At 42.3% G+C, this 18,684-nt stretch overlaps 1 protein-coding gene across 2 annotated transcripts in view; it reads right to left on the reverse strand.

Moving 5' to 3' along the window:
* Positions 1-18,684, reverse strand: part of greb1 (growth regulating estrogen receptor binding 1) — a 51,971-nt gene that overhangs the window by 22,915 nt on the left and 10,372 nt on the right. For both annotated transcript variants that reach the window (XM_017720325.2, XM_017720324.2), the window contains exons 2-15: positions 16,184-16,343; positions 15,169-15,276; positions 13,785-13,961; positions 11,601-11,783; positions 9,774-9,899; positions 8,842-8,973; positions 6,396-6,518; positions 5,520-5,642; positions 3,782-3,967; positions 2,338-2,688; positions 1,488-1,616; positions 1,255-1,356; positions 916-1,113; positions 52-232 (exon numbers count right to left, since the gene is read on the reverse strand). In XM_017720325.2, coding sequence (XP_017575814.1) covers positions 52-232; positions 916-1,113; positions 1,255-1,356; positions 1,488-1,616; positions 2,338-2,688; positions 3,782-3,967; positions 5,520-5,642; positions 6,396-6,518; positions 8,842-8,973; positions 9,774-9,899; positions 11,601-11,783; positions 13,785-13,961; positions 15,169-15,276; positions 16,184-16,343 — 2,279 coding nt within the window. The remainder of the gene's footprint in view (positions 1-51; positions 233-915; positions 1,114-1,254; positions 1,357-1,487; positions 1,617-2,337; positions 2,689-3,781; positions 3,968-5,519; positions 5,643-6,395; positions 6,519-8,841; positions 8,974-9,773; positions 9,900-11,600; positions 11,784-13,784; positions 13,962-15,168; positions 15,277-16,183; positions 16,344-18,684) is intronic.

Genomic DNA, 18,684 nt, shown 5'->3' on the forward strand with positions numbered 1-18,684 from the left:
ACAGCCGAACAGTTAGGTGTGGACAAAAGCTGGACAGGAGAGCTTTGTTACCTGCTAATGTCCCAGTGTGCATGGTCATGCACCAGTATGAAGAGAGTGTAGGGGTTCAGCTTGGATTTCTGGATGAGGCCGCTGATCTTTGCTACTGCAGCCTGATCCAATTTCACCACGTACTGCTCAGCGTCCTTTGGGGACAGACAGTCCTGGTCCAGGCCTAATTCCTGCAGAACCCCTATGATTGCACAGGGCACAATAGGAGAGAAAAGGTGTATCAGTACTACTAACAGCACTCCAGTAAAAGTTGTGTTTGAAGTATACTGTTATCATTAATTTGGCCTTGAAACTGTAATTAATCCAGTGAGGCACCACAGAGGTGGAGTTTTTACAGGCATGACATCTACAATATCACAAGGCACAATAAATGTGGTATTAATGTAGAAGAGAACATCATCAAACATACAAAAAGTAACTTGATTAACTGTCACCAGGCATGGTGTAATGTCTATGATGCATGCTGTCATTTTGATGACATGATTATAATGTAAGTGAATAAGAGGTATTTGAGCTGATCACAGTTATGCGCCACTGCTGTCTTTTGATCAGTTTGATTGAGGCAAACTCAGAAAATGAGTTCATTAAGATGTCACAGGTCTAATGAAAACAATTAAGTTACTAAGTTCTAACTTCTGACATGGAGATGTAACACCTTTAGCAGCAGTGAGTAAAGTTTATTTAATCAACAATTAACAATGGTAACTAAGACACTTTAATACTTTCACTGTTGTGCACAACAAATAAAAGAAAGCCAAAAGAAAAGCATTTTCAGGAGGAACCGTTAAACTGTAAGCCACTGTTCTAGAGTGGCTGCGCTATGAGAATTACCTAAGATTAAACATTAGAAGCCTAATCTTCTACCTGAGTTCCACAGGTGCAGCACCACTTGCTGGAAGGCCACCTCAGATGGGGGCACACAGATTAGGAACTCCACTTTGTCGAAGGAGCCCAGGTCCAGGTTGTGCGTGCTGGAGTCAGCGATGGCACAGACATGGGACAGCAGCTTTCGTGCCACTGCGAGCTGAATGGGCCGAATCTCACGCCACTCCACCCGGTATTCTGTCAAGGACGTAGATCAGGTACTGAATACTATGGGTATTTCTGAAGTATTTTTGAATACTTTGGGTATTTTGAAGTCATTCAGGTACCGTTTAGATTTTTATGGATAAGCAATGTCTGTTTATTAAAAATGAAATTCACCTGTACACGTGGGCTCTCCTGACTGTTCCTGCATACAGCCTTGAGCGGAGGCACTGGACTTCTCTGCACTGGCTTTCTCAAGCAAAGCCTCCACATCTCCATCTGTATTACAAAGAGATGTAGTTAAAATTGTACAGAAGGAGAGACGTCTGATAGTGTTCTTTTTGTTGTGTTTGCTGGAAAGTGGCTCTCAGTCTTCTTTAAAACTGAATGTCTAAACAAAACTGCCTTACCAAGACCCAGGGAGCTAAAGTAGGCCTCTAGTTCTGCAGTCATCCCGGAGGAAAGCTCCTGAGTGATCTTGCTCATGCAGTCGCTGGGAGAGAGCATGCTCTCTGCAAGTGCTCGGGACTGGTGCTTCCCTGGAGGGAAAATAATGATGCTATCATACAACAGATACATACGTGCACGACATGGACAAAATAACATATTGCGATCATGGTGCTACACACTATGACTGCAATATACACTATAAAAAGTTTATAAATGCCAAGAGTATGTGGACATCCCTCCTTATTACTGATTTCAGCCACACCCATTACTTCAGCTATGCAATCTCAGACAAACACTGGCAGTAGAATGGGTTGCACCTAAGAGCTCAGTGCCTTTAAACATGGCACCGTCATATAATGCCACCTTTGCCTAATGAAACTTGCTGAAACTGCCCTGCTAGATTCCCCCATCTACATGTTATTATGGTGAAATGTAAGTCTAGAAACAATAATAGCTCAGCCACAAAGCATTAACCTATCCAAACTCACAGAACGGAGTGCTGAGTCACGTAGTGCATAAAAATCACTGAGTCTGAAAACAACATTACTAGGACTGAACATCAAGACCTTCATTAAATAGGTTTCCAAGGCCAGCAGCGTCAGCAGGAGTGGTATAAAGCGGATTGAGAGAGCTTATTTGCATATTTAAGTAACAGCCTGTGTCAAGACAATGATTAATAAAGGGTATATCAACCGTCCCTCAGAGATCCTCACTGAGAAACAACATTCATTTATGTCTGCTGTCATTTGTAAGTCCACAAATCCAGATCTTCTCAGTTATTCTAACCCTCAGGACAGTGAAGCCTCTTACCTGTCACCACTATACAGGACTCGGTCTCTTGGCTCCTGCCCATGCAGATGATCACCACATAACGCGTCTGACTCAGCTTGCCTTCCATCAGCTTCTGGAAGGTGCCGTCCAGTGCCGCAGCCAGAGAGGGTGCCATGTCCAGTACCAGGACACTCTCTCCGGAGGAGCTAGTGGCCAGTTTGGCCAGCCAGGGGAGCTGGGAGGGGGTGAGGGGCTGTGCCAGGCCTGGCAGAGGAGTGGGAAACTGAGGGTGGCTCTGCTGGTACTGCCGGATTTCTGAAAGGTGAGATTCACGCCAGGAACGCATGAAGATCTGCTCCAGGTCTTCCATCAGCGGCATCTGATCAGGGGCTGAGATTGTACATAGAGGCAGGATGACTGTGAAATACTCGTAACTATATAAGCATTTTTAGGATTTTAACAAACAGTCATTTACACAAGATCATCTAGAGGTGCTGATTTATAAAGCAGTGCTTTTGTTATAGCCAGTGGAGAACTGTCAAGGCCTTTTGGGCCAACAGAGAAGGCTTAATGATTTCTGTGAAATAAACGTCTGTTTATTTAATATTTAATATAATTATCATGCTTCTTGTGTTTAAACTCCGCAAGTATAGTAGTAATTTCATGTAGTAGTAATAGTAATTCAATAGTAGTAATTTAATGGCCACATTTTGTTTGGAAACAAAAGGGTTAAATTCTTGACATGACAAAAAGAAAACTCTGTGGTATTTGGGTAGATACAGTCAAGCCAGGTAAAACTGCACAGGTAACCATGGCTGGTTACAAGCTCTCCCATTGGTTAGGACCTCAGGAGCTGGACTGAAGACCTGAAATGTCATAATGACCACTAACTTAATTAGAGGGGTATTTAACTCTATGCCTTCTGGAGGCCCCAGTCACTGACTGTGAACAGCAGCATTTTTTGGTTTAACTTGGTGTTGGTTACTTTTTAACTTTCAAAAATGTGCAGCAATAATGAATTAAACTCAACATAAATGAACATGTTAACTTCAAATATGAATCGTTTTGCAGCTCTTTGAAACAAGCAAAACAAAGTGCAGATTCCACACTTTCCAGAAATACAACGTTAGTGTTAATAAACACAAAAGGATCATATTTTTGTCTTTTGTCTATTCATGTCTTTGGTCATTTCTTGGCTTTGAAACAAAGAGAAAAAGTGCAGGTTCAAAGCTGATATATGATGTAAATAATGTAATTCATTAAGAAACTATAATAATGATGCTACACTGAAATAATTAGGTAATGTAAATCAAATGTACAGTACACACAAAGCTGTACCTTGGGACAGAATTAAATCTCAAATCTCAGCTGTTTATCTTGTGTTCTGCTATAACGAGTTTAATCAGTTGAGAACAGCTGTGCTTCATTCTACTAGAATTAAGTCAGCCATTAAGAGTCTGAACTGTGTGGCTCTGTTTCTCACCCAGCTGTACCAGGTAGTAGACGGTCAGCAGGACCTGCATCTCTGTGGACAGGGGTTGGACAGAAGAGGTTCCATACTGCTCATAAACACGCGGGAGGGTCTGGGAGCTGCAGTAACACGCCTGCAGACGTCCACTCACCAACACATCACCTGTGCTCCCACACAGGCGCGGAAGAGCCCCATGACCTGCAGACACACATGCATTACATGCCATTTAACATCTGGGGAACGACCTCGACTCTCACCTCTTTATTCTCTGTCCTACTGTGTAAACAGTCACTTCTATGAAACTGTCATTAACTTCAACTCCTTCATTAACTACTCGGTGTTTTTATCAGCTCCACTTACCTTTTCGGCGCACTGTGTAGTCCAGCTATAGTCCAGTTACAGCTTAACAGCCCCCTTTTACCATGTTCTTCAGTGGTCAGGACCCCCATGGACCCTCACAGAGCAAGTACTATTTGGGTGGTGGGTCATTCTCAGCACTGCAGTAACACTGACATGGTGGTGGTGTGTTAGTGTGTGTTGTGCTGGTACGAGTGGATCAGAGACAGCAGTGCTGCTGGAGTTTTTAAACACCTCAGTGTCGCTGCTGGACTGAGAATAGTCCACCAATCCAAAACATCCAGCCAGCAGCGTCCTGTGGGCAGCGTCCTGGGGCACTGATGAAGGACTAGAGGATGACCAGCACAAACTGTGCAGCAGCAGATGAGCTGTCGTCTCTGACTTTACATCTACAAGGTGGACCGACAAGATAATAGAGTGGACAGTGAGTGGACACAGTGTTTAAAATTCGAGCAGCACTGCTGAGTCTGATCCACTCACACCAGCACATGTCAGTGTTACTGCAGTGCTGTAAATGATCTACCACCAAATGGTCAGGGGGGTCCTGACCATTTAAGAACTTGGTAAAAGGGACCTAACCAAAAATGCAGGGAATCAGATGGTCTACAACCCGTAATTGTACAACCTAGTTTTCAAATATATTGGGAAATATTTAAAATATGTTATATTTTTTTCAAAACAATAACATTTCTCAGTTTCAACATTTCATATATTGTCTTTGTACCAAGTTTAAAAACTACAAAGCATTGCAGAACTACAAAGTCAAAATGGGCATTAAATACAAATCAAAAATTTTCAGCACCAGGAATAAAGAAAATTACACAAACAGCTCAACTTTAAGTTGAACATGCATTTTAACACGTGCCCAAGCTTTGCCTTAATTATAGCTTCTCTTTTCAGGAGACCTGATTTCCAAAGTTCAGTCTTACGAGTTGGTTCCATTTTCTCAGCACTGAGATGATCCCAAACACAGTGAGTGACGCTGAGGTCGGGGCTCAGCTGCAGCAACACCAGCAGCTTCTTTGTATGATTTGCTCATTTTCTTTGTCTGTTTCCTTTTCTCAGTAATGGCTTCTTGACAGCTACACATTCTTCTCAGACTCATAGAGCTGAGCTGTCTGGGAAGGTTGGAGAGAAAAACCTGTGGGCTTCTGAGATCTGAAGCAAGATGAAAGCTTTAAGCACCGTTTATCTGATGGTGACTGTTGTGATGATCTTCGCGGTTGTTTTTCTGTAGCTTTTGACCATTTTTTAAACTCCAGTTTTGGAAAGTCTTGTTTCATCACTTCTTTACTTTGATTATTTTACATGTCCCCTGATATTTCTCCTGAAGAATGAATACCTGTTATGTTAACTGAATGCTGTCTGACTTTACAGGCTGAGTGGATCTCACCTTTAAAAATGACTGGCTGTAGTCCACAGGTTTGGAGGAGGCCATCGGGCACTGTGACAGACTCTCCTGGGGGCAAAGGTGGTGAGGACCCCTGCGATACAAATCCTGAAGCCACAGTGTCTGCTACAATATCACACATAGCAGGACTCAACTCACACCAATTCAGCAGTTTAAAAGCTCTCAGACTCAGAGCTTCGGCTGTCTGCACTCACTACACACATCCACCTCAATAATATCAGCCAAAGCTTACGGACCCAGAATAACACGCTTCATGCTTTATTTAACTCATTCATCTTAATCCTCATTCGTCATGTTGTTTACTATCTAAAGCATTTTATTTTGATGTGCTTTTGTGTTGTGCTCCTCTCTACAGGAGCCTCCTGAGAGCTGACAGGGAACATTTTATTCCAGCACTGATGAGAACACTAACAGAACTTTCTCTACAGCCAAACTGCAATATCATCTGTTTTTCTCTCTTAAAATGATAGTTTGGCGAAATATCCGTACCGTAACTACTTACTTCTCAGTTTCTCACATTGTATTGCAAAAATAGAAAACATAATGCTATATGGTAAAAAAACAGCTAAAACAGTAGATGTACTGTCAGAAACCACATACGCAAGTCTATTGAAGTCTATTATAGATGTGAAGCAGGTATGTGATGATTCAGGTATGCAGTTAGCACAGCGCTAACTAGTGTCTTATTAGTTAACTTCTTCAAATCAAAAACACTTCACACACCAAACATGTCTTGGCTGACTGACTACATTTGGACTCTGTGTAGACTCTGTGTCAAAGTACAGCTTTAAAGCCGTTCTCTGGGTCTGAAGAGCTCCAGAGGTTTGACCCTCTCGAGCCTGTGGTAGAGTTTTGTACCTGATCTGGTGCCGTTACTTGTGTTAGATGAAGCAGGTCTATTAACAGCTTCGGTTGGTGCTGAGGATTCTGGAGACCAGCCTTTGTGCCTCTTTTTGGGTGGTCCTGAATTCGCCATGGAAGCTTAAAGGACAGACGAGATACAGTTACACAGCTTTCACAAAGGGCTAAACAAAAACCATAAAAATGGACAATAACAAACCACACACAGCCTCCAAGACTCCAAACCCTGCAGGATAGAGATAAACTAGAGTGTCTAAAAGGATTTCATTATAAACAAGGACACATGTAACTGATGCAAAGTACTGCGTTTATGAACATCCAAAAGGCACTTAAATGCTCATTTTCAGCCTGGAAACAGTGAGTGTGTATTAAAATGTGCAGAACTACATTTATAACACATAGAAAATCAACTAAACATACGACCAGCGGGGTCCTAAACTTTTGCACACAACCGGCGACAGTCCCAGTTACACATGTTCTCTTTAGCTCATGTCTTTAGATGCGGCACATGAACCTGGCTTGTTACTCATTTACATTTATTAGGCATGTTCTCCACAAGGGGGAGCTATTAGCACTCAAGTACCTTACCTTCATGTATCAATGACACTGTGTTCTTGTTTAGACTTTCAGAAGTTCAGGTTTTAGTCTAAAAGTCTTTTTAGACTTTCTAGTTTCTCGCTTCACTGAATATTAATTCATTTTTTTCATATTTAAGGTAGTTTAAATATTCTAATTTCTCTTATTTAGCTAATAATTGTTTTACTGTAATTTTATTAGCAATTATTACTTTTCTCATGCTGACATGCAATATTGGGGTACATGGAGTTGGGCAATTAATATGTTGCCTAAGCTCCTCCCACTGGATCATAAAGCAAACTGATCACTGCCAATTTCAACACTCAAAGATCAAAACGGTCAAATTTGATTGATTTTTTTAAAATCAATTACTCATGACAGCCCCTCTGTTCATACAGCTTTAGAGCATTTGCCCCAGCCTGCTGCTGTGAGGTCAGAGACCAGCGAGAGCAGTCTCAGGGTTTTAGTCTCAGGAAGCCGTCAGTCGGTTGTACATTAACCAGGCTGTAAAGGTGTGTGTTGAGCTCTTCTCAGGCTGCAGGGCAACAAAAGTGAGGAAGCAATGCGTTAAACTCTACTACAAACCGCATGTGTCGCAAAGGAAACCTCGCATTTTACGATGACGCTGAGTACGAGGCTGAAAGACAAAAAGCAGATCTTTATGGAGGTGAGGGAGAATTTTACTGCCCCAAGTGTTGAATAATAACAGCCAGTGGGCACAAAAGCAGAGGAGGAAAAGGACCAGACAATATAGCTGGAGCTCTTCCTAAAGCACTTTGGGGGTTTAAAGTGGGGGCTTTTTTTCTTGGAGGTGTGAAATCTGACAGTGGGAGGGTTGTGTGCCCCCCCCCCCCCCCCTCTCCTCACCCAACCTCCTATCTTTCCCTCCAGTACCAGCACAATAAAACGGTGGTTGTAGCTCTTTTATCTGGTTTAGCACAGCTACTTTTTGATTTACCACCAATGTGATTTTTTGGCCAAATCGATCTGAATGTTTTGTGATTAATGGCTTTGAAGGGGAATTCCACCAAAAATAATAAAACAGTTAAGAGGTAAACAAAGTCGCTGAGAGTGGTTTGATGTGAAATCCTAAAAAACTTACAGAGTGGTGGAAATAGGAACTAGACGTCTGAGTTTAATGCCTCTAAAAGCTCCGTCACGGAAAATTATCACGTGAACTGGTTCTGAATATTCTGGCTGATGTCTGAGATGCTGTTTTACGATAGTTCTGAATGAAGCTTTTGGTCTAAAACACATTTTAAAAATCTATTTGTGGGGAAAAGCACATACAGGTTGTCTTAAATAAGGTGAATAGTGTTGCACTGAGGCTCAGAATTCTTAGCAGGTTTTTTTATTGTTAATTAGCTCTTATTCGTTTATCATTTCTCTCTGCGTTATAATGTTATTCTCATGGTAAAGTTGGTCGTTTTTTTTTATTTATTTTTTTTATTTTTTAAAGTGACCAGTCGAGCCGGTATTGCTCTAATTCACTCAAACAGGGCCAGACTAGACTAGCTGAGTCATTCTTATAAAGTTACTGGAACTGCTGCTGGTCATGTGAAGTTTGACCGTATAAAAATAAAGGGTTCCACAGAAGAACCACATTTTGGTTCCATAGAAAACCTTTAAATGGATAGACGTTAGAGAACCAACTTGGTAAATGAGACGTGTAAATGTAAAGAACCAGAAGTTTGAAGGTCCTCAGGCAAATGTTCTAGGAAAAAGCATTGCTGTGTGTAAAACATGTACGTTACGTGTGCTTTTAACTTTAGACGTTTTTCACACTAACCCTTTTTTCTTGAATGGTCTTGCTCAAATAACCCTTTGTGGCCCTTACTGCGTATTTGGGGGTGCTAAGAAATGTTACCTGCAACTGTGGGTCTTCCTGGGCCATGGGCAGTCAAGCCTGTCAGGGGCAAAGCCTGCTGGGGTGCGGGAACGTGGCTGCCATTGGTCATGTGAGGGGAGGTTTCAGAGGCTTGGAGATGGGTGTTCAGATCTGTGGAGACATACAGACCATAAAAATAAAGCTACCAGAAATGTTCAACCAGCTGTTGGTCTTCTGTCTCTGCTCTCTCATGCTGGATGAACTTCATGCGAATGAGTTGAGTTTTGACCAATTAGATCGATCATATCAGGTGGGAAATTGCTTGTGCCACGCCCACAGTCAACCTACACATACATAAATAGCCCAAGATCACCATAATGCTGGAAAAGGCACAGGAGTGGGAGGTCACTGTGCTGTACGTCCAAACGTTTGTAGGTATTAATGGTATTAATAACTACTGCAATAACCTCCATTACTCTTCTGGGAAAACTTTACACTATCAGTCAGAACAGTGCTGTGAGGATTTCGTTGCAGCCACAAGAGCATTCAGGAGGTCAGGTACTGATGTTGGACCATAAAAAACACTCCAATTCATCCTAAAGGTACTGGATGGAGCACCATCACTCCAGAAAATGCAGTTTCACTGCTCCACAGCCCAGTGCTGGGGGCTTTGTACCCCTCCAGCGGATGCTTGGTATGGGGCTGGACTTTAGACCCATGTAGCTACTCCACAGCATCCCATTCTATTGGCAAAGATTATCTATGGACGTTTTTTACAAATTTGTCTACTTCAGGACACAGAACTAGTGCACAACTCCTCCTGAAATCTGCTGGTGCTACAGACAGAGGCAACATATAAAATGTGAACCCCAGGAAACAAATTTGGTGTATTATGCCTTTAAAAAAAATGTGAAGCCCCCTTATTAGACCTTAAATGGTAATCCAGTGTTCAGAGCTGTGTTACACTGTACCTGTGTAGCTGGCTGTGTTTAGGCCCGCAGCTCCTGAACTGGGCAGCAGGTCATTGGCTCCAGGGTTGGGTGCATGTTCCTCTAGACCACCAGACATGTTAGAGGTGGTCTGTCTTACACGGCTATCTACATAACAGATAAACATATTAGAACATATTTAATACTGTGCAGTCAATCGTTCAGCCTTACCCTACATACCTCGACTCTAGGCCCTTAAAAACCCTCCACTTCTCTGGTGCAAGTAGCCTATGGGCCTTTATTCTGTGGTTTGCAGGATATTATATTTCTCCTGTTCTCCTGTTTCTCAAATAGACTCAGAAGAACTGATACAAACTCAACCCCTTCAGCAATTTACTGTCTAGGGCAAGGGAGCACAACTGGAGGGCAGTTTGGTGGTTTCTCTACTTAAACACACCCACTAAACCTGGCAATTAACAGATGAGTTGAAGATAATAAAGTATGCACTTTATGAACCGCTGCTCTATATACTTGCACATATGCACATGTAACTTTAATTTTTCTTTCAACTTTGCAATAAGACTGTACTCTTACTTTTTTACTATAGTTTTTAGTGTTATTCTTATATTTTCTATTTTTTCTAAGATTATATTAAGATTATATTTGGTGAATGGAGGAACAGCAAAGTAGGAATTTCATTGAACAGTGTAACTGCCTGCTCTGCTGTGCATACGACAATAAAACTCTTGAATCTTGAATACTGAATGAGTGTAATCAGGTGTGTTTGAGCAGGAATGTCACCAAACTGTGCCGGACACCGGCCCTCCAGGCCCAGGGTTGTCCAATCCTGGTCTACAACATTTAATTAAATATTCTGACAGAAACCTCCAGGCTATCACAGGAACAGCTTCCTTCAGACTTACTTTCTCTCTTTTGACTCATTATTTCAAGCCCTAGAGCCTTAATTCGAATATAAAAAATAGAAAGAAGAGGAACGTGCACTTATACTAGTTTGGCTCTTTCACTCTGGGCCAAAGCAAAAAATAAGTTGTCATTTTAGCTCTGGTTTGCTTCGTGTTCACACAATCATACTTACCGTCGAACCAAAAGATGTAAACAAAAGTAATACGAGTAAAAAGTCATAACTGACAGGGCAGATTTTGGGAAATACAGTAATATACATATAATATACATACATTACACAAATATAATGTACGTGTGCAAGTCAAATGTGCATAATAAGCATTTCATGATGGCTTTAAACTTCATAACACCCTCATTTTGAACTGAAACTATCCGTTCTATAATTACTGATTCAGAACTTATGCATGCGTTTTATCATCTCTTCATATGTTAAAACAAACAAGCTATGCGACGGTTCATTCTGCCTGTATGTTCTATTTAAGCACCTTTGGTCAGATTTCATGTTTCATATTTCAAACAAACCGAGACAGACTTGCTCAGCGTAAATGTAACTGAAGCTGCATCATAAAATATAATTCCAGTGATTTTTAATTGTTGATATGCACAGAGTCATTCAGAGTTGTTTGAAGTGAAATGGTTCATGGCAGAAAACATATCAGCTTAGATTAATTTGCAGTGGTGTTGATGGGAACCTGAAGTCACATTCCTTATAACTTCTCCTTCTTTGTGACTGAGCAGAGCTCAGGACTTAAGCAGACGTGCTGTTTTTCGAGACTCACAGACATCAGCTTAGTTTCCATATCTGGGCTGTTTGGGCTGAAGGGTTAACAGTGCCTCTTCAGACTTTAGCCATGTTTACACTACCAAACACTTTTTTTCAAAAGTCCAGAAAACCCAGTTTTTCGGGTAGGGGCCGTTTAACATGCTGCACACTGCGGGGTTTACCTATTCCTTTCCAGCAGATGGGTGGGCCCTTTACCAGCACACCTTGGGCATTACGGAGGAGGCGGTATTTTAAGTGCTTCTGCTTCTTGGGCTGCGTGGTCAGCTTCAGGTTGATGTGGTTGGAGAATTCCGTGAAGTAGCGGAAGCTCTTTTCGCCGCAGCCCATGCAGTTCCCTAAGAACCCTGAACAAAAAGAGACGTTAGTTCACATCCAGCCAGCTGAACAGATACTATCGGAGCCACTGTGTGATCTCTGGTGGTGTATCTTCTCTCTGAGTGCTCGAGAGAACAAAGTGGAGATCACCTGAAATGCAGTTTGCTGTGAGAGAAGCCCAGTTTCCATAGTCACGGCTGGGGCAGAGCTGATGTGAACGCCACAGAAATCATAATTGAAGGGCTAAAAATGGCTCCATGACAAATGCAGGTTTGCCTGCACTGGGCTAGGGTGCCCTGACCCAGCTATCTGTCCTGCTGAAGACAGGAAGTTCCTCACGCTCTATCCATCTGCTGTTCTTTCTTTATCAGGCCCTCAATTTTCTCAATTTAAACCCCAATAGTGCACTGAAAACTAGGCTATGGTACTAAACGACTGAGCAATGAAGTAACCAGTTTACTTAAACTGTCCATATGTGCCATTGGATCTTTGCCAGTATTGTGCAAAAGTCAGAGACCACCCTTCATTCAATAAATATCCAGTCAAAATGGAGATTAAATTTTCAGTGCAAAAAAATAAGGTAGAAAACATATTTACAGACATTTACACAGAAGTTTCCACAACTAAATATGAAATGTATCACTGGTCAGTGAGTCACTCTTAGCCTTCATTGCAGCTCCCATTCTTTTCAGGAGACTCGGTCTCAGGTTTTCAAAAACATCTGCAGGAGTGTTTTTCCAAAGTTCAGTCTTAGACAGTGGTTGCCTTTTCTGCTTCTCACAATCCAAATAATCCCAAACAGTAAAAGGGGTTACTCTGGCCAGTTCATTGTTCTGGGAAGACCAGAAGATTATTATTAGATATATTATTAAGATTTTTTATTTTTTTATTTTTTCTTGTCTACTTCTTTTTCTATGTAAGGGCTTCAGCGTAGTGCTGTACACTTCAGCGTAGTGCTGTACCCTTCAGCGTAGTGCTGTACCCTTCAGCGTAGTGCTGTACACTTCAGCGTAGTGCTGTACCCTTCAGCGTAGTGCTGTACACTTCAGCGTAGTGCTGTACACTTCAGCGTAGTGCTGTACACTTAGCGTAGTGCTGTACCCTTCAGCGTAGTGCTGTACACTTCAGCGTAGTGCTGTACCCTTCAGCGTAGTGCTGTACCCTTCAGCGTAGTGCTGTACACTTCAGCGTAGTGCTGTACACTTCAGCGTAGTGCTGTACCCTTCAGCGTAGTGCTGTACACTTCAGCGTAGTGCTGTACACTTCAGCGTAGTGCTGTACCCTTCAGCGTAGTGCTGTACCCTTCAGCGTAGTGCTGTACACTTCAGCGTAGTGCTGTACCCTTCAGCGTAGTGCTGTACACTTCAGCGTAGTGCTGTACACTTCAGCGTAGTGCTGTACACTTCAGCGTAGTGCTGTATACTTCAGCGTAGTGCTGTACACTTCAGCGTAGTGCTGTACCCTTCAGCGTAGTGCTGTACACTTCAGCGTAGTGCTGTACACTTCAGCGTAGTGCTGTACACTTCAGCGTAGTGCTGTACCCTTCAGCGTAGTGCTGTACACTTCAGCGTAGTGCTGTACACTTAGCGTAGTGCTGTACCCTTCAGCGTAGTGCTGTACCCTTCAGCGTAGTGCTGTACACTTCAGCGTAGTGCTGTACCCTTCAGCGTAGTGCTGTACCCTTCAGCGTAGTGCTGTACCCTTCAGCGTAGTGCTGTACCCTTCAGCGTAGTGCTGTACACTTCAGCGTAGTGCTGTACCCTTCAGCGTAGTGCTGTACCCTTCAGCGTAGTGCTGTACACTTCAGCGTAGTGCTGTACACTTCAGCGTAGTGCTGTATACTTCAGCGTAGTGCTGTACACTTCAGCGTAGTGCTGTATACTTCAGCGTAGTGCTGTATACTTCAGCGTAGTGATGTTTGCAGGCTATTTATTTAGTACTTCACTGACTAAATGGTGCTTTTTGCAGTGATGAGCTCAACAACTCAAAAAACACTGAAAGAATCAAAACATAACTTTTGTAGTTCTGACCTAAAAGTGCGTTACGCCCACGTTCATCTGGGAGAAAGCGCCGGTCCACTGCGCACACCAGTATGTGGTCAGGTATACTAGGTGATTTGGCTCCAACCAGGAGAAATCCTGGTGGCACGTCCAGACATTCAGTAGCTATGGAGGCCAGTCGCAGGTCTTTCCCAGCCTGACAGAATCCTAAGCAGAGACATGTGGAAAGTTACAGAGGAGCTAATTAGAACAATGCAAAATAATGAGCTTATACATTTAATTAATTTATGCATTACTGAAAAGGTACCATGCTGAATTTATACTGGAGCAGCACTTATTCATAACCGTTATTAATCTAATGTGAACATAATTACTTACTATGTAACATTACCTAATACACAGTATACACAGTAAACAGCAAACAATAACGAATGTGTTTAGACCACAAATGCATGGTTCTCCTGAAACAGGAATACTGCAAAATTCTGCCCTAAGGGTTTTACCAGAATTCCAATTTCAAATTGATATTAAATATATTAAAGGGCAGCTTTACTAAAAGAGGTGCTAACTACCAACAGCCCAGCAACAGTTTGCATTCATGGTGGTGACCAGCATGATCTACCAAGAACTTCCATTCTAATGAACACAGGCATGTAGGCAACATACCTCAGTCAAAATCATGAATTATTAGCTTCCAAAATAAGGCAAACTTTTCTTGTGCATTTAATAACACACAGTCGGTATTCACTGTCAGTCTGTTTAAATCAGAATAGGTGCTTCATTAAGATAAACTCCTCTAGGCTTTTTGTGCTTTGACACAACAACCACATCTGATCATCAGTTCATTATGAGCAAATTACTTTTAACAGCAAAACGGAGTTTGTAAAGCACAAAAAATTAACACAACTTCGCTACACTGTTATAACGCATGTTATATACATAGTTACATAACTATGCCATAACATGTCATGGCAGATGTCATATGATGTCATATGGTGACATGACAGATTTTGTTCAATAACTGTGTCATGTTAGTGTCCAATACCAATAACTGTAATGACAGATGACACAATGTTTGATGTCATGACAGCTCATATCATGTTAAATGTTGATATGTACAGCAGTTAGTCTTCATTACATCAAACATTATGTCACTGATTATGACTCTTCTCACAATTAGTAATAGTGACATGGTGCTACTATATAACTGGACATGACCTGACATAATCAGCGTATGACATCAGCCATGACGTGTTTATGGCATGGTTATGTCAATGTTATGTAACAGTGTTTAAGTAAACAACAAGCAGGCTGTTTACGGAAAAAACAATTGAAAGTACTGAACGTATTGAAAATTAGAGATCAATTCTATGATGACATCACATCCAGAATATTTTGTGCAGCTCCTTTTTACCATCGGTAATGCAGGAACCTTCTGGGGGAGGTTTCATCTGGTATGGAATAGGAGGGCTGTTGGACTCTGAGTCATCTTCATCCTCCTCCTCTTCATTTTCCATGTGTCCTGGATTAGAAAAAGAGATAACTACTAAGCTTGTGAGCTGACTGAAACACACTAGAGTATCTGGGTATTTTCATTTGTTATGGGCTTTCCAGACAATTTTTAGTTTTGTTCAGGTTTTTCTTCATGACTAAAACTATTGACAAATCACACGAAACTACGATCTTCTTTTCCCAGCAAATTCCTGATCTTAATAGTGTACCAAAAAGTTGTGTTGACCTGTTTTGGCTTATTGTGATTGGCATGGGCACCTCACTGATCAAGACAACATCAATAAATTTCACATATAAAAGCCTCAACAACCATCAACTCTAGACAATCAAATCGCTTTACTGGCTCGTGTACATGAACTAACAGTGAGGTCCCAGACAGCTGAGCTTTAATTCCAATGTACCAGATAACCTACTGTAGTATTAAGTCTAAAGCAGTTCACTACCATTAGCAGGACATTCATTAGTACAGAGTTTTAGGAGGATGGCTGGTCATCACTGCTGCAGAAAAAACAGCACAAAAACTAATATGACATGTTCTCATGAAAAGCTTCTGCTAAGAGTGAATTAAAACCAGTTAGCTTGATCCAGAGACGCTATAAAGGAGGAGACCACTCACTGGCTGAAATATGAATGGAAAAGCTCATGACGCTCAACATGGCTTCTGTTTGCAGAGAAAGACCCGCCCCCAAACCCCCCAAAAACATGTGTTTTATGCGTTACTGAGCCAAGTAAGGTTGTGGTCTCTCCCCATTCAGAGACAGGACTCTGGTCTTCTGTGGCTGGAAATAGCTGCACGGCGATGCTGCACAGATGGTCGCCGAGTGAAAAGACCCCCCATAAGGACTCTGCTTGGTCTGTTTTCTCTAACGCTAATGTCGTTGTTATTAATGTAAGATTTCAGAGTTCCAGAGTCCTACCATCTCGAGACAGAGGTCTCTGCTCTGGTTCCAGATACAGCTGAGAGAACACAGGTCTTGGCACCACAGTGTTGGAGCGCAGGGAAGCCTCAATGGAGCTGTGTAGGACCTCCTCGAAACGCGTGGTGCGCAGCTGCCCCGCGTACGAGTTGCCCATTTCCTTCAGAACGGAGAGAAGAAGAGAGAGAGTTGGACCAAAAGAGATGCAGACGTGATAATTTCACCATATATGACACATTTCACGATACCGACCTCTGGACTGTCTTTCTGAGGTTGGCGTTAAGTCCATATAAGAAACCGAGCGTTTTTTATTTTTTCTATGAAAAAATAAATCACACTTTCAAAATTCCCTGTTCTGCACACTGTGGTGAACAACACGTTCCTGGTAACTGATACATTTTGCAGTACATTCTTAACTGAACATCACTGGATCCTCTGAATTACAAGGTTACCAAAATATAAACATTGCTGCATGTTAGTAAACAAAGCTGCACTAAACTACTGACTGCTAACCTCACCAAAACACCCAAACCAACCAGCACGCTTTGATACGGTTCAGCTGCTTTAGTACAGTTTGACTAGTTGGTCTTATTATATAATAATGTTGAAATTTATTTGTAGACTAGCAGCAGCATTTCAGTGGGGAGAAGTGTTGGCCAGCGTGTAGCATTTGTGTAGCATGCCCTTCTTCTTGACTGCTGAATGGCCTCTTTCTTCAGAGGAACAGGGAACAACCTGGAAAAATGGACTTTTCCAGATTTGGAACATTTACAAACCGAGAAAACCTGCTTAGACCAGGAGCTCCTAACACAGCCGTAACAGTGACTACAGAAAGACACACAAGGTCTGTTTGGTTTTCCTGAAGTTTGGAGTTGGAATGAAGCGAAGCAGCAGAGCAGCCTCTCAAAAATCCACAGTGTGAAACACCAAATTCATTATTTTATTGTAAAATCAACTCATCTGAAGTTATTTTCTGTAATATCACAGCAAATTACTGTGAGGTGTTTATTTTTATGAAACTGGACCACAACAGAGTCAAGAGTTAAAAAGTTTGAAAATATTTGAACAATTATTTGATTATTTTCCATCCATCCATCCATTTTCTAAGCCGCTTCTCCATCAGGGTCGCGGGGGGGAGCTGGAGCCTATCCCAGCAGTCTTCGGGCGGAAGGCAGGACACACCCTGGACAGGACGCCAGTCCATCACAGGGTTAATTATTTTCCCAATTGTTTAAATGCTGGGTGGCACAGAGGCACTTTAGGTTGAGCTGTCACCTCACAGCAAGAAAAGATGGACTGGCGACCTGTCCAGGGAGTATCCTGCCTTCTGCCCAATGACAAGCCGGAATAGGCTCCAGCACCCCTCACGACCCAGAAGGATAAGCAGTGTAGAAAATGTGTGTGTTTGGATACACTGAGCTACTGTACGTACACAGTGCAGAACATGGTGAATATGTTGTCACGTTTATAGAGCTGGAAAAGTGAAATGCATTATTATATAAATTTACAATAAATAACTGAATACTGAGCTGCATTATTTTAACAGTTGTTCTGTGCGAAAACAGAAGACTTCAGCATTTTAACTGCTGTATGTGCAGAACACAGCAATATGATGGAGATCTTGTGGTCCAAGTGGCTGCAACATCACAGCGAACAGTAAACTTCACTCTACACAGCTTTTCTATGAAAAACATACTGTGATGTCATTTTAGAATAAAAATATCACATGGTTATGTTTCCCACCGCTAGACTGCACGATCCATGATGATCAACACACCCCATGTTCTGCTGTCAAGGCCTTTTGCTTTTCAGCAGAACATTAACCCCTTAAATGACCAGGAGGTCCAATCGTCTCTTCCTCACTTCTCTAACTCAAAAACACTCAGAAATAACAGAAATAACTGCTCTGTAGTCCACGCAGTAAAGCAAAAATAACCCTTAGGATGCAATAAGGCTGAGATTTTAACAGGCTACCAACAGTTCATTCAGTTTGACATCTGGCCACGACCCAAACAGCCAGTGGAAGGAGCCAAAAAACACAAGGCTATTTCAGTTCACAGGAGCTCGACAGCATGTTAAGTGCACACATCCCAGTAGAACCCACTGCCCCACCCAACCCACCAATTCAAATAAGCTGATTTGATGTCATCCACCAGGACTGCATGAGCCAGCCTACGTGCAGCCTCACTAAGAAAGGGCTCGAATCACCGCACTGCCGCCATCAGCCCAGTCATGTGAGTCGCGGGTTTTTTCATGACAGCCTGCAGAAGCTCAGTTTCCCCTCAGGCGGTCAACAGAAGCTGAGAATTCAGTCAGGGCGTCCAATTCGCAGCCTCATAAAGTCATCATAACCAGTGTCAGGTCACCCTGACCTGAATGAGCACAGGCACTGAGATAGGGCACAGAGAGAGAGAGAGAGCAGACGAGCTGGTGGGCGAGCGAGAACTGTGATCTCGCCTACAGTAAACAAGAAGTTAATGTCAGAGCTGCAGAACAGCCGA

The sequence above is a fragment of the Pygocentrus nattereri genome, chromosome 10 (genome assembly GCF_015220715.1).
Source record: "Pygocentrus nattereri isolate fPygNat1 chromosome 10, fPygNat1.pri, whole genome shotgun sequence".
NCBI lineage: Eukaryota > Metazoa > Chordata > Actinopteri > Characiformes > Serrasalmidae > Pygocentrus > Pygocentrus nattereri.